This window comes from Gallinula chloropus (assembly GCF_964237585.1).
Source record: "Gallinula chloropus genome assembly, chromosome: 5".
In the NCBI taxonomy this organism is placed as follows: domain Eukaryota; kingdom Metazoa; phylum Chordata; class Aves; order Gruiformes; family Rallidae; genus Gallinula; species Gallinula chloropus.
The window spans coordinates 55,138,664-55,152,600 of NC_140090.1; the positions used below are offsets into that span (position 1 = coordinate 55,138,664).

A 13,937-nucleotide genomic window follows, 5' to 3' on the forward strand; every position below is an offset into this window, starting at 1 on the left:
TACTTCTGGCTTTTGATAAATTATTATAAAGATCTTCAAGGCATTTGATTAAGACTTGACAAAACTTGTCCCTCATCCTGCTCTACTATTACACACTAATGTCCCAGCACCACACTGCAGCAGATCAAACTTTGAAGATCATGCTGCCAGGGACTTGGTTAGTGCCCAAGGCAGGCAGTGTGATGTAACTGATGTGCTATGACACCTGTGTGCTCTAAGGGTTGCAGAGTACCGCTGAGATGCGGAAACGAGACTAAAAGCAAAGCAGAGTGGTCAGGGAGGAAAAGGATTGACTTCTCGCATTGTCATTTAAGAGAAAAAAAAATATCAATAAGGAAAATAAACCTCATAGCAGATTTGTTAAGATTTGGAACCAAGAAGGAATTCAGTAGGCAAGCAGTAAAGATTAGGAGTAATATTTTTTTTTTAATTACTGTGTTTAGGTCAGGTGACAGTGCTCATCCTCAAATCGTGAGCAAACGTGAACATATTCCTATGCTCTCGAGAACGTGTGCGTTCCCGAATTCGCTTGCCTTGCCCACCTACCTAGACTGCCATGCTGATTTCCAAAAAGGCTCTTCCCACGTTAGTCACCGTGGAAACCAGGGAAGCCTTCTGCTACACAGCCAAGCCGAGCCATTCCATAAGCAAAATTAACGAATGCCTGGAGACAACAGGGAAAATACTAAAACATTCCCATTCAAATATAGCGAGAAACGGGACAGGAGAGGTCTGTTTATGTGGGGGGAGGCTGGGGATACCCTCAGATGTCCCTGAGTGCAGGTGAGGGAGTTCGCAGGGCGGCTGGACGTTCCCACCGAACGTTTCCGTGGAGGGCGAGACAGACAGACTGACAGACAAGCGCCCAAGCCCGCATGAGGACAACGGGGCTGGCCCCGCACCAGCCCCACGGCCTCCGACCAGCGCAGAGCTATCGGGTTGCCGGCTGGGCAATTGCGAGAGAGGAACAGCTCCAGCAGAGCGGGGAATAAACACAGCGATTAGCAGGGAGGGTAGGGCGGCAGCCCTCGGTGCTGCAGCGATTACGGCGGGTGCTGCCACGCGTGCCGGAGTAAACAGCTTCGCAGGGAGAAGCGCAGCCCGATCCTCCCTCGCCGCCTGCCCACTTCACGCCCTGCCTCGCCAGGCGCGGGAGCTGCCTCGGGGCAGGGGGAGCGCTCCCCGCACACAGGCGTTCAGACGCCTCGCTGTGCCGCGGGTACCTCCGGAACGTTGTTCCGGGGGGGGAGGAGGGGGGGGCAAAGCGCCCCAAGCCAAACCCCCATCAGCCAAACGAGAGAAACCCACAAGGGGTGTAAGCAGCCCCACCGACCGGCCGCCCCCGCGCCCCACGGGCACGGCCGGGCGCGCGGCGCCGCCCCGCACGCGCACACGCCCCCGCCTCGTTGACTCGGCTCCGTTTGAACCGGCCACGCTCGCGCTCAGCCAACAGGGCGCCGCGCTGGGCCGTGACGTCACGAGCGGCGGGAGCGGGGCCGGGCCGGCCGTGCCGGTCGGGCGGCAGCTCCGCCACGGGTGGGCAGAGCTGTCAGCTGCGGGGCCACCGGCGCTGCCGCCCCCGCTCACGCGTATGTACACGTCGCCCAGGAAAATGAGGGTAAGCGCGTCGGGTCGGTGGCTGCCGTCGCGACCCTCACCCGCCGCGTGAGGGGGGGGTAGGGACGGGTTGGGTACGCGGCGGGGCAGAGCCCCAGGGTGGCGGCTCGGCGTGACCGAGGGGGGAAACCCGTAAAGGTCTGAGGGACTGGCGGGCTTGTCTCAGAACGGCCCCTGCGGCGGAGCCGGCGCTCCGCACGCCGCAGCTGGAGCTCGCCCCGCTGGGGTCCTGCCGAGCGTCTCCTGAGGCCACCAGCGGAGGTGCCGCGGCTGTCCGAGGCCCTGGGGATAGCTGGCCGCCGGCCGCGGGAGAGCGCTGAGGCGGCAGGTGCTGCCCGAGGGCGCCGGCTGCGGCAGGCGCCGCAGCGCTCCCCGCCCACCCCCGAGCAGCGGGGTCTCGTTATGCTGCTGCTTTCACAGAAACTTGTGGATTGCGGGGGCTGAGAGCGCGGGGGCTGGTCGCAGAGGTGGGAACTGCCTCCCCCGCAGCGGCGGCACCGGGCGGCTCGGGGCCCGGGGGGCTGGCCCGGCCCCGCAGGGAGCGGGGGCTGGTGGCAGCAGGCACCCTCCTAGCAGAGAGCCAGGACTCGGCTCCCAGTCTTTGCAATGGGGGCAGGAGCGGTAGAGCCCGCTCCCTACAGCGGTCTTTAAAAACATAACTGATAGACTAGTGATCGCCTTAAAGGTTAAAACACTCGATGGCAAAATGACACGGGATAGCTTTCCTCGGACAGCATCTTTTTGGGGGGTGCTTAGTGGGCAGTAAGCTTCCCTTACACCCCTGTGCAGCTTTGTAGTTTTAGCCAGAAGTGCCCATGACAGCCTGTCCAGCCAGGGAAGCAGCTTTCAGCTCTATTGCTATGGACCTTAAAAGGAAAAAAACAAATTACTGGCCGTTACATAGCACGCATAGCAAAGCTGGCTTCTTCAGCATATGCTCCAGTGATGTGTCAGATTGCTCAGTACTGCAAAGCTTAGGCCTAACAGATCGGTCTGTTAAATTCAGAGTACCTATAATGCCTGTTTATGCACAATCATCATTTCTCATTTATTTCCATGTGCAATCAGCTTCCACGTTTTCTGTTTCGTTTCACTCGGTCCTGTTCTGAAACTGAACTTAACTCCTCAGAGTAGTCTACAGGGAATTATGCTTCCCTTATCTTTCTATGACATACAAATACATAAATATTACATATTTTTGTGGTTAAAGCCACAAAAAAAGTTTTACTGATCAACCTGATAGATATAACTAGACTGGTCACATTAATGAACTAGTACTGGTAAAGCAACAATAGCAGCATTAGCAACCCAGCCAGTGTTCAGCCAGTGTTTTTTTATCTCAGGTGGTAAACGTGAATGATCCCTTTGGAGAGTTTGAAAGGAGTAGGAATGCATTAGAAACATCCAGAGTACCCTTTTGCTCTGCAAGTGTTTCAAGCACTGCCTAAAAGGAAAATTGAAATATTTTAAAAGCCCTTATAGCATTGAAGGTTTTCAGTTCTTGAACTAGTTATTCAAAATTGCTACCAAGAAAGAGAGGACTTAGGTCCGTATGACAGGAACGCAGTTAGCAACAGTTTCAAGGTACTGGTAATGGCCTAATACCTTTTATCTACCTAAGTGCTTTTCAGGGTGTGTTATTATGTTTGTTTCATAGAAGGTGAGACAGCAGTTAGAGTTAAGGCTGGCTTCTTTTCTCTTTACCTTCTAAACAGTCTTAACTATTTCAGTAGCCAGGAGAAATGCTTCTGATACTGGAAAGTTTTTTTCAGCCTTTACATACAGTAGCACAATGTTTTGTTTAGCCTCCTGTATATGTTTAAGCTGCAGCCAGTTTAAAACAAACAAAAACCCCAAGTTTACTCACAGTTGGTAACTATAGTGTACTGATACAACTTGTGGCCAAGGGGAGGGAGGTAGAAACCCCAAACCTTACTCTGTTTTGTGGTGCAACAGCAGGTTTGTTTCCTAAGCAAAAGTCTCCAAAGGGACATTAGAGTTGTATATTACAATGTGTCATAGCATTCAGTTCCACTCAGTTTAGTTCACATTCACATTTTAAAAAAAGGAAGTTCTGTTCCACTAGTATATCCCCCACTGCTTCAGTGATACCTGTGTGCTGAAGATGCACTTCTGTCGAGACCTGGATTACACCTAGCTACAGGAGAGTGAAGGATTTCATCGCTGCAAATCAAATATTGTGGTCAAAGATCCGACTTGAAAAAGAGCTCAGAGGGGGACATGAAAGCACAGTATTTTTTTGTTTGTTTGTTCACTAAGGCGCTTCAGTATAAATTGAGAAAGCATTTTACGTGTTCATCCCTGTATACTTTTATGCATAGAGGCAGGAGAGCTAGGGAGAAAGTAGTCAAGAACAGTGAAGGAAATTCTTACAGCTTCTGCATCTGCTGCCTTAGTGACATAGTTTAAAGTGCATTTCAAACCCCAAAGACACCTTACAGATGTACAACTGCTTGGATTCAGAACTTAGCACTAATGTGCAGGCTGCATTCAAAAATATGTAATTGTGTTGGATGTATGCTTCTGTAAAACCCACATATGAGACATCCTGAATGAAAGCTTAACCCTCTTTTTTTTTTTTACTGTTCCTGCAGGAAACTATGCCCCAGACGCCAATATTTTCCAGCATGCTTGGTTCCAGTTGTAGTGGACAAGTGCAGCCAGATATGGGAGAGAGATGTGTGGACCCTGTTTATCAGGATGGGAACCTTGTTTCTGGATCACTGGAGGCCTTGATAGAGCACCTGGTACCCACTATGGACTACTATCCAGATGTAAGTAGACACTGAAGGTTTTTCTTCCCATGATATTCCTGCATTATCATCTAGATTGGTTCTTCCTCAAATCATTCTGTCTCCACTTGATCTGAGAACAAGATGTAGGCTAAGATGCATTTATTTTAGTTGCAGTATTCATTCAGGAAAGATGTTGCTCAATAGGGATACTCTCAGTTTTTAAATGAGGACACTTGTGGCACTTGTTAGAAAGATAAAGCCATGTTGAACCCAAATGGGTGCCTTAAGAACCAATTAAAAGCAGCATTAGCTACAGAATTTTCAATCCCTGTAAGCTGCTTTAGCTCTAATGCAGCCAAGATTAACTACTAACCAGCTCCTACCAAAGAAAGCAGACCTGAAGTCAGCTGTAGATTTTTTCCTTACTTTTCTATGCATCTTCTAGATATGCCATCAGAAAAAAATTAATAGATGAAAATGCTCTCTGACGACACTTCAGTATGCCAGTACTGTAACAATGTGTGTTCCTGAGCCTGAAAATGATTTTGCAATTGATTAAACATCCTCAGCACAGTCCCCTGAAGTAGATGCTACTTACAGCTTCATGGCATGCAATAATATTCAAAGCCTAGGATATTATTAAGAGATCACTTTATTACTTAAACTGACCCCTTGTACCCATTAATGAAAGATTATTTTAAACAAGTTGCCCAAGATCAGATATATATATATATAGAATATATTCCATTTGAGCTCTGAAAAAACCCAGCAGCTATGGCAGAGGCAGCCCAGTACTTCAGAAAGACTAGCAAGGGGGTGGGAATTTGCAATCACTATTAACTTCTCTGTTGAACTTTATACTTACAGAAGTTGACTGTGCTGTATCTTGTGTGTTTCTCCATTTTGCATAGACGGTTTTACTGTGGTTTCACATCAGTCACAATAAAGCCCCTCCAAGCACCCACACTTACACCACCTACCTTCACAGTCACCACGCACAAAAAGGGACTCCCCTTGTTAAAGTTCAGTGGCTATAAACAGCACAGCAGTCACTAGAAGATTAAAAGAAACAAAACCAAAAGGCCCACCATGTTTTAACATTCCAGTTGAAAAGTAATCCTAAATTTTGCATGTAAATACGGCTCATGTACAACTGCACTACCTTTGACAGATGCTGACTTTGTACAAAGTCCTTTATGAGCAATAACTGCTGTTAGACCTTAAACGTCTGCCCACTGCCCCCAAATACATACTGTAGAACAAATGCAGAAGCAAGCAGCAGGTAGAGCTGGCATGGCATACTATACCAGTGGAACAGCTTTAGGCTGCCTTAGTTAAGCCTTTCAAGGAGTCATCTCCTTGTCTTCCATGTAATACTAGAACATAGTTACTTGCTGCTTGGATTTCTGGAACATTACCAAGTTTAAGTAACTGCTAATGCACATCCCTTATTGTAACTCGTAACATAAGATCTACTTCTGACATAGCTACTCCGAAAATGGTTCCATAAAATGAGCACTACCAAAGGGGTCTGCAGCTTATTTTGGAATGCTACTAGTTTCCATGGTGCTATCCCATACACTGTGCAAGGGAGCATTGCAAGCCAAGCAGCCACACACTCCACCCTGGGAGGCTGCAGTTTAAATAGACAGCAAAGTGACAGCCGAGAGAGATACAGCAGAAGCAATCAAGGGAACTCCAGGGAAAGAGATGGAAAACAGCATTAAGCCAAATTCATCTCCTCTACAGCAGAGCACATTCTTTTAGTTAAATCAGATCACCCAATTTAGCTGAAAGGATTAATTATAAAGCACACAAATAAGCTTTGAACAACATAAAGAAGGAGCTATATTTGAATCCTCTTCAAATCCAAGTTTTCTATTTCAGATCAGTTGCACTTTTATACTTAATTTCATGCTCGTTTTTATTTTTGGGGAACTTGCCACAGAGGGTGGGAGTGATAGCCATTTACACCAACATCCTGTCAGAGGAGTGACCCACACTGTATGTTCAGAAGAACAATATAAACTCCTTTCAGTCACATGTCTCTGGCAACACATGCCAGGAAAGGCAGCCAGGCATCGCCAATTAATTTGCACCATGACAAGCTGTTGGTAACGCCAGAATTACCTCAGCTTCCGAGCGGGGTACCTTTAAGTCGCAGTACTCATCCAGGTTTTTCAATTGGTACGTCTGAGCACAGCGCTTAGAAGTCATTCTCGCCTTTGTAGACATTAAGCTAAAGATCACAGTAACCTTGCAGACAGGAAAAAAGCAAACACAGTATTTTTCTGTGCTGGTTACAGAGGTAAAACAAAAATATATTTGCCATGTTGGCAGAACACGAGACAGGCAGGGGAGGATGGGAAAGATAAGGGCTTACATTTGTGTACTGCTCTTTTGAGGCTTGTTTGTGTACAGGGACTTGTTCAGCACATAGAGAAATATATACTCACGAGACAGAGGAGTTCAGGAGGTTAGGAATGGAATGTACCAGGCTGCAACCCTTGTGCCCAAGCAAGAAAATGTTTCTAGAAAGTATTTCACAAACAAGAAGTTCCAGAATGAGCAGCGAATGCACAAAGAAATTATTTTTTTTCCCTCTTTGAGAAGCCATCAGTGCATTCCTAGGTCAGAGAGTAACAATTCCTTCTTTAGTCTTGTATGCTCACGCTTTTTTTTTTTTTTAAATATAATTCAGGCCATCTCATAGCAACAACTTTAGGCACTAGAAGAATCTGGCTTCTTACTCTATTGTAAAGCACAAGCCTCTTTTGTGTCAGCTTATGTTGTTCCAAGCACAAAAAGGAATTTTTTTTTTGCCTCTCCTCCCAAATACCTGTCACTTCTGTAGGGTAAATGGAGTGTAACTTTCAATCCCGTAGCTTATGGAAGCATTTTTTAAATCATTCTTTGTCAAGCCCGCTAGCTTCATGGCTAAATGTCTTTCTCCAAACCATGATTAGGGGACTGCTTATGTGAGTGTAGGCTTTTATGCTGTATTTAGCTTGTATGTGTTACAGTAGTACAGGTGCAACAAATCACAGAAATCCTTGATCTAGATAAGGCATATGACATTAGTCTGAAACATTTCCTATCCAAAACAACTGTTCCTAACCCCTGAGACCCGCAACTAAGCTGAAATGTATGGCTTAGTTCAACTTCAATTTTCTTTATTGGATAGGGAGTGGCTATTAGCAGAAAGGCAAGGAGATGGAGGTCAATACTGCTGTCAGACCTATTAATTTGGTTCTTAATTGCAGTTACTCCTTGTTTATGCCAACATATGCAATAAAAGTATCAAAGCCACCCTACAGTTAGATACCAATATATTCTAAACCAGTACATCTTGATTGACTGTAATAAGAATGGCTTTGTTTTCCCAAGTACTGAACCCAGTTCCAGTAAGATGACTTGAAAAAATAGTTACAGAAATATAGCAGTAATAATAATTTGTTCCTAAAAGCTTGTAGTCCAGAGTTGTCTGGAAAAGCATTGCATGGGTCCGATACAGATATTACTGATTGCAGAGAGACATCAGCAACCCCAAAATGGAAAGCCTGCTCTTTCATGGCCATGTATCTTTCTGCTTGCAATTCAGCCTTTTTTTAAGATCACATAAAACATTATCAAAGGAACCAAATAAAAGCATAGGTCATCAGGGTCACACTTCTCTTGCAGAGTAACAATAGGAAACCATACTCAGAGTGGGCCTTTCAGAGTCACTCTGGAAAAACACTGTCCCACATCACACAAACTTCCACTGAGGAGACCAACACTAGAATTAGTACAAGACATAAAATTATATCTTTCCTTAAAAGCACATGTTCCAGTTTATCAGAGCTAAGGTCAGTGGCAGGACAGCATGGTTTAAGTTGTGGTTCCCCACTCCTTATGGACATAGGCATCTTTCAGACAGGCTTCTAAACTCCCAAAGCAAGAATGTAGGGCAGGGATAAAAGTATCAGAGTTCATATTTTTTTTTATACTCCATCTCTCTTGAATTCAAAATAGCATAAAAAGTGAGGGCTGCTTCACATTTCCAGAACAAAAAAAAAAATTTCACATAGCCTCCTGACAGCTGACACACCCAACAGCCAAATTCCTTTCCCAGATAGTCTAGACTCATAGTTTTAAGTTCAGAGACAACACTGATAGAAGTTAACACAGAAACTGGCTCCAAAAATCAAGAGAAGATAAATGGGCATAGTTTAAAACTCTCACCAGCACCCCAAAACCCACAAGTCTCACAACCCATGCCATGACTCTTCTTTCTGCTGCTTTTATTCTGAACAGGCAGCGCATCAGCTTAGTGATTGTTCTCATATACATGAGAATAAAAGGTCTGATAGGTTGTCCCAGAACACAGCCCAGTCCCCTCTTGTGACTCAGGTTAGCTCTTCAGCCTAATTTTAGTACCTGTAACATACCACATGCAATACTATAGTTTTTTTAATAAAGCTTCTTCAAAGCTGACATGATGTTGTCAACTGTTTCCAGTCATAAAAGCTACACTGAAATTGTTTTTCAAAATCTATAAACAACTTTTTTTTTGTCATTGTAAATATAAAAAAGGAACCCTGAAATTCTGGAGAGACAAACTAAATACCAAACAGAATCCCAGTTTCTTAAATTTTCTCAACTGTGGGATGTTTGCAGCCATGCCATCATGAAGGGAAGCCACACTGTCAGTATCCTGTCAGTAACCTTGTTGCCTGCTTCAAGTCACTAAGAGCCCAATTATTAGGTGGCCCCAGCTGTCCATCTTCTGCAGGCACCAGTGGGAGTACTACTCAAGAATCTGACCCAAACTGTCCATCCAGTTAACCCTTCTGCTCCACTCTTCATAAGCCATAGACAAGGCAAAGACTACAGATTAAGTCCTGTTTGATTGCATAGATTTAAAACATGAACCCCAGTGATAATCATATCTTCAGATCAGAATGAGCACTTTAAATGCCTCTGCTGTGTCACACTCAGATCTTTCATTAGCTTCCTCCACAAGCTCAGGACAGAGTTGGATGTTTAATATGTATATGCTTAATCTAATATAATGTTCACTCACTCCTAGAACACTAATTTGTAGTTAATTTTATTTTCTTAAAAAAAAATAGGGCATACTGAGTACTAAAGTCATGGAAACACTTTTTATTAATAGCCTGTTTTATTGTGATTAGAGAAAATCCCATAACCCTTTAAGAGTCCTAAAGATGCCAACTACAAGTGTGTTTAGAGACCAAGCAGAAGAATTCAGTACCTAATAGTAGAGATGCCATATTTTAGACAGGTGGTCTTAAGTTTCTGGATGTTTAGTTTTAGTTTCCCCATCCAAGGTTGTAGATAGGCACACTGACTATATACACACCTGGCTGTGGCCTGCTAGATCACATTTTTAAAAACACACTGCAAACATAACAAAGATTAAAATCCATTGTCAAGCACATCTCCTACAATTTCTTAATTCCAAATTTTGTCAGAAAGCCTGAAGGAAAAACAGAAGTACTTATGAAATACTGCTATCATTATTCAGGCTATTACATTTAAATACAGAGGCCAAGTTTCAAACACTGAAGCAAGACTAGGGCACAAAAGCATTTGTGCTTCAATTAAATTGTCCAGAGTATGACTTGGCATACAATGCATTACAGCTTTAAAAATACAAATGGAGAAGCTATTTTTAATAGGAAATAATAGTTGTTAGCATTTCTTAGCAGTGTTCATGCTCCAAAGACTGTAACAGGCCCCAAATAAGTCAAGTCAAACTTAAAGCTGAAATTGTCATATGGCCACAATCTAAGCTAAAGCTGGTGTCAGTGATCGTGGGAAAAAGGAATGAAAAATCCCCATACATGAGGAGATTACAGCTGTGGTTTGGAATACGCATGAAGCAGTTTTCCTCAGCTCAATGGAAAAAAAAATATCCCTCTTAAAGTAACAAAGCAGCAGAAATACTGGCATTCAAGAAGCATAACATTCCATGTAGTACCTATTTAATTTGTCTTTTTAGTGAGCAAAGATTAGTCATACTAAGTTTGGCATTTTAAAGGGAAATAAATTTGAGACTCTGAAAACACCGTAGTTAGCGCCCTTGAAGCCTATAGCATTTCCTTTTAACAGAGCTAGGAAAGACCACCACATCTTTGGACACAGGAAAAGTAAGTAATTGAACTGACAGTTATGTTTCTGGAATAGTTTTTCTAAGGAAGGCATTATTTATGCTAAAGGTATTCAACTTGTGTGTGTGGTTTTCCCTCCCCCCCCTCCCTGTTTCTACAGAGGACTTACATCTTCACTTTCCTATTGAGCTCACGAGTCTTCATTCACCCACACGAGCTCCTGGCTAAAGTGGGGCAGATCTGCATTAAACAGAAGCAGCAGCTAGAAACCGGGACCGAGGCAGAAAAGGTAAATGAGCCATTATGTCCTTCAGTTAGCTGTGCTGATATCTTGTGTTTCCCACTCTCACAAAGCTAAATAAATTGATAAAGAAGTTGAAATTGTAGTTGATAAGTGGGACTGGATGCACTTTTACTTTGGTCTTCTCCTTTGAAGAACTGTTGCTCCTTTGCTAACCACAAACACCGGTTACATATTATCTCACCTGTGAGATACAGCGGATGGAAATACAGCTTGGCTTATGAGCTACAGGTTGGTGCTGTGCACTGAAGTCACATTATCTGCCATGAAACCTGCCCAGCAAGTCGCTTTTTGCTCTTGGGCTTTCACCAAGTTAAGTTCTTCCTTGAATCAGATTCCCCTTTCTCCAGTCACGTTCACCATCCTATTAACATTGGCTGCACTGCTGTAGGTTATTGGTGGGGTGTTTTAAGTTGGTGTACCAGTAAATCAGAAAGTTACTTCTCACAGAAATTAAGGGATGCATTACTTAGAATGGCAGCCTGTGCTGACATGCGTAATCATGCAGATTTATTACAACTGGATCAGTTTATGATACATACTTAAATCCATCTAAATTTCACCATTATGGAAAGTGTGTATTGAAACTGAAGAACCAGGATAGTCCAAGCTGGGATGCATTAGACAATGACAGAAACAAAAAGATAAGTCAACAAGCAATTTAGGTCTTTAAATACTTAAGTTCTGGGCACATTTTGGATCCAGTCCTCTACAGTAAGAAATTACACACTCGCACTCCTATTGTGCAGGATAATGACACCCCAATGAGAAAACAAAATGGGTCTATCAGGACTGTGAGTGGGGAGCACAAGGCAACCCTGTAGTTTGACAATGCAGAAGTTTTGACAGTAATGCTGACCTAAGAGCTTCCCTCTCCCTTACTATTCCTGGGGTGTGGTTTTATATTACATCACAGAATTACTCCACAGGAAAAACTAACCACTTGGTACTGAGTTATTTTCATCCAGGTCAGTCCCCTGATCTACTCATTAAACAGCTATGTAACTTTTTGTATACGTGCTGTAATGTTCAAGGGGTTGGGGAAAGAAAGTACAAGAATGACTGCATCCAGCTTTGTAAAGAGGCAGTAACAGTTCTCATCGCCTTTACCAAACTGGTTCATGACTGAGCAGCCTCAAACTGATGCTCTGAAAATTGTAGGGGTTCCTCAGCAACATGTAGCTAAACAACAGAAGTAGAAACTTGTAAGAGACACTGGCACCATGGGAAGCATGAAATGAGCAGGGCTCATCTGTAGACATGTGAAGAGGAAGACTGCTGTCAGTAGCTAGTGTCAGAGATACTGAAGTGAAATACTTTGATTTAAAAACTATGGGACATAAAAGTGAAACTTCCATGAATAGCAATACACTTAGGAGATTTTAAAGTGAAAACAATATCTAGGGACTAAGTCACCTGGCTGTTTAAAAATATCAGTTGTAAAGAAGTATTATTCTGTCTTTTCAGCAGATGCTTTAAAAAAAATCATGGCTTCCACATGGGAATGAAATAGCAGTACATCCTATCAACAGGATGTAAAATAGAGTAGCTCATATTCCAAACACCCACACTCTTACACATTCTGCTGACAATTTGGAAATGGGCCTACAGGAAAACCGACAAAGAGCGGGTGACAATAAAACATAAGTGTTTGGGAAGCTGCTTTAATTTACCTGCTCTGCTGATCGCTTTTCCTACTATGCCCTTAATTCCTTCCTGCCCCCTTAATATAAACTGTAATTTTGTCCTGCCCACTAAACACAAAGTTCTTGGAAACACTACATAAAATCCTGACATCCCTCTCAAAGGACTGCTTTACTGTCCTCTACTGCATGCACCTGTACCTTTTACAGTCATTTAGCCACTAGCATTTGCAAACGTTTGTTTTCGTATCTGGCAACAAATAAAAGCTCATTTCACATGCAGCATACAAATTCTCGACTCAAGGCACTCTACATATTCACAGTCATAACCCATTAAGGTATCATCAGCTACCCACACCTTCTAATTAAGTGGCTCCATAGCAGGAAATAGCTGGCAAAAGTAGTTAAAGCAGCTGCGATCGTTTTGGATAAGGGATTTGCATAAGCAAACGAGAAGCTGGCTGACTTCTTGCCTAGATAGTCAGTGAGGTGAAAAAGTGGCAAGAAGCCAAGTTTTGAGGTTACACACCACAGTATTTACCATTCCTTTGATTTTGACATCACTGGCTGGTCAAAGACTCCTATAGAAAATAACCCAGAGAAAAGTGATTTAGAAAGAAAACTACTCTGGGATGTCTCAGTGTGTGCTTAGAGTCCTTTTGGCCACTCAAACAATAAAAAGAAAAGTTTCATAGTTTAAGACACCAGTTCTAACATACGTCAGTAGTTAATCTTGACGATAAAACATAAAATTTAACTCTCCATAAGCTCATTATAAATTAAAAAGACCCAAACAAGATTGGTACAGAAAAAAGTGATTGTCCAGTATTGAAGTGGAATAAAACCAGTTTTCAAAACAGGTTTTTATTTCTGCAGCTTGAGGTTATTTTTAAAATAAGTAGTTAAAAAACTCAGAGTTTAAGAGAGAAATTAGAAGTTAGTTTCCATTAAGCTTGTCTCACCTGTCTTGGAATACACAAGTCCCTTCAAAAATAACTATTTCCTTCAGCAAGTTGTCACTAGCAAGTTCTCTTGTTAAAAAACAATATTCAGAACTGGATCTTTGCCATTAAACCTCCCTTTCCTACAAGCACAGTACTGCTATTGCCCTCCTTCCTAACTGGTAGTCATTTCTCTGCTCTGTCTCACTCCTGTCATGCGTAACAGGACTGATCCTCAGTACTTAAATTAATAAAGGCTTTTTCTTCCCAAACAAATAGTTATGGGAGAAGTAGTCCCATAGACTCCAGAGAACTCTGCGTTGGGCCTTGCAAGGGAAGGCTCACATCTGGAGAAGGATTGCAGAAAGTAGGTTGGTAGGTTTACTGCAGTCATGGCAAAAAGGAAAAATGCATACTGCTACCTATATACCATGTGACATCAATCTAGGTTATCACACATTATGTGCATCAAGCCTGTCACGTTTCATCAGCGCGCACATGGAACGCCAACCTTGTGTTTTGCTATATTGATGTTTTGTAGCGTTGCTCTCAAAGCATACATT

General features: G+C 43.3%; 1 protein-coding gene across 2 annotated transcripts in view; it reads left to right on the top strand.

Moving 5' to 3' along the window:
- RASGEF1A (RasGEF domain family member 1A) overlaps positions 1–13,937 on the top strand; it is a gene marked incomplete at both ends in the record, with an annotated part of 52,361 nt that overhangs the window by 25,821 nt on the left and 12,603 nt on the right. The window contains 3 exons of one of the 2 annotated variants that reach the window (XM_084265030.1): positions 1,592–1,618; positions 4,233–4,412; positions 10,650–10,778. In XM_084265030.1, the coding sequence (XP_084121156.1) occupies positions 1,592–1,618; positions 4,233–4,412; positions 10,650–10,778 (336 nt within the window). Of the gene's footprint in view, positions 1–1,591; positions 1,619–4,232; positions 4,413–10,649; positions 10,779–13,937 lie in introns of those variants that run through there. The other variant, XM_084265029.1, reaches the window with a different exon arrangement.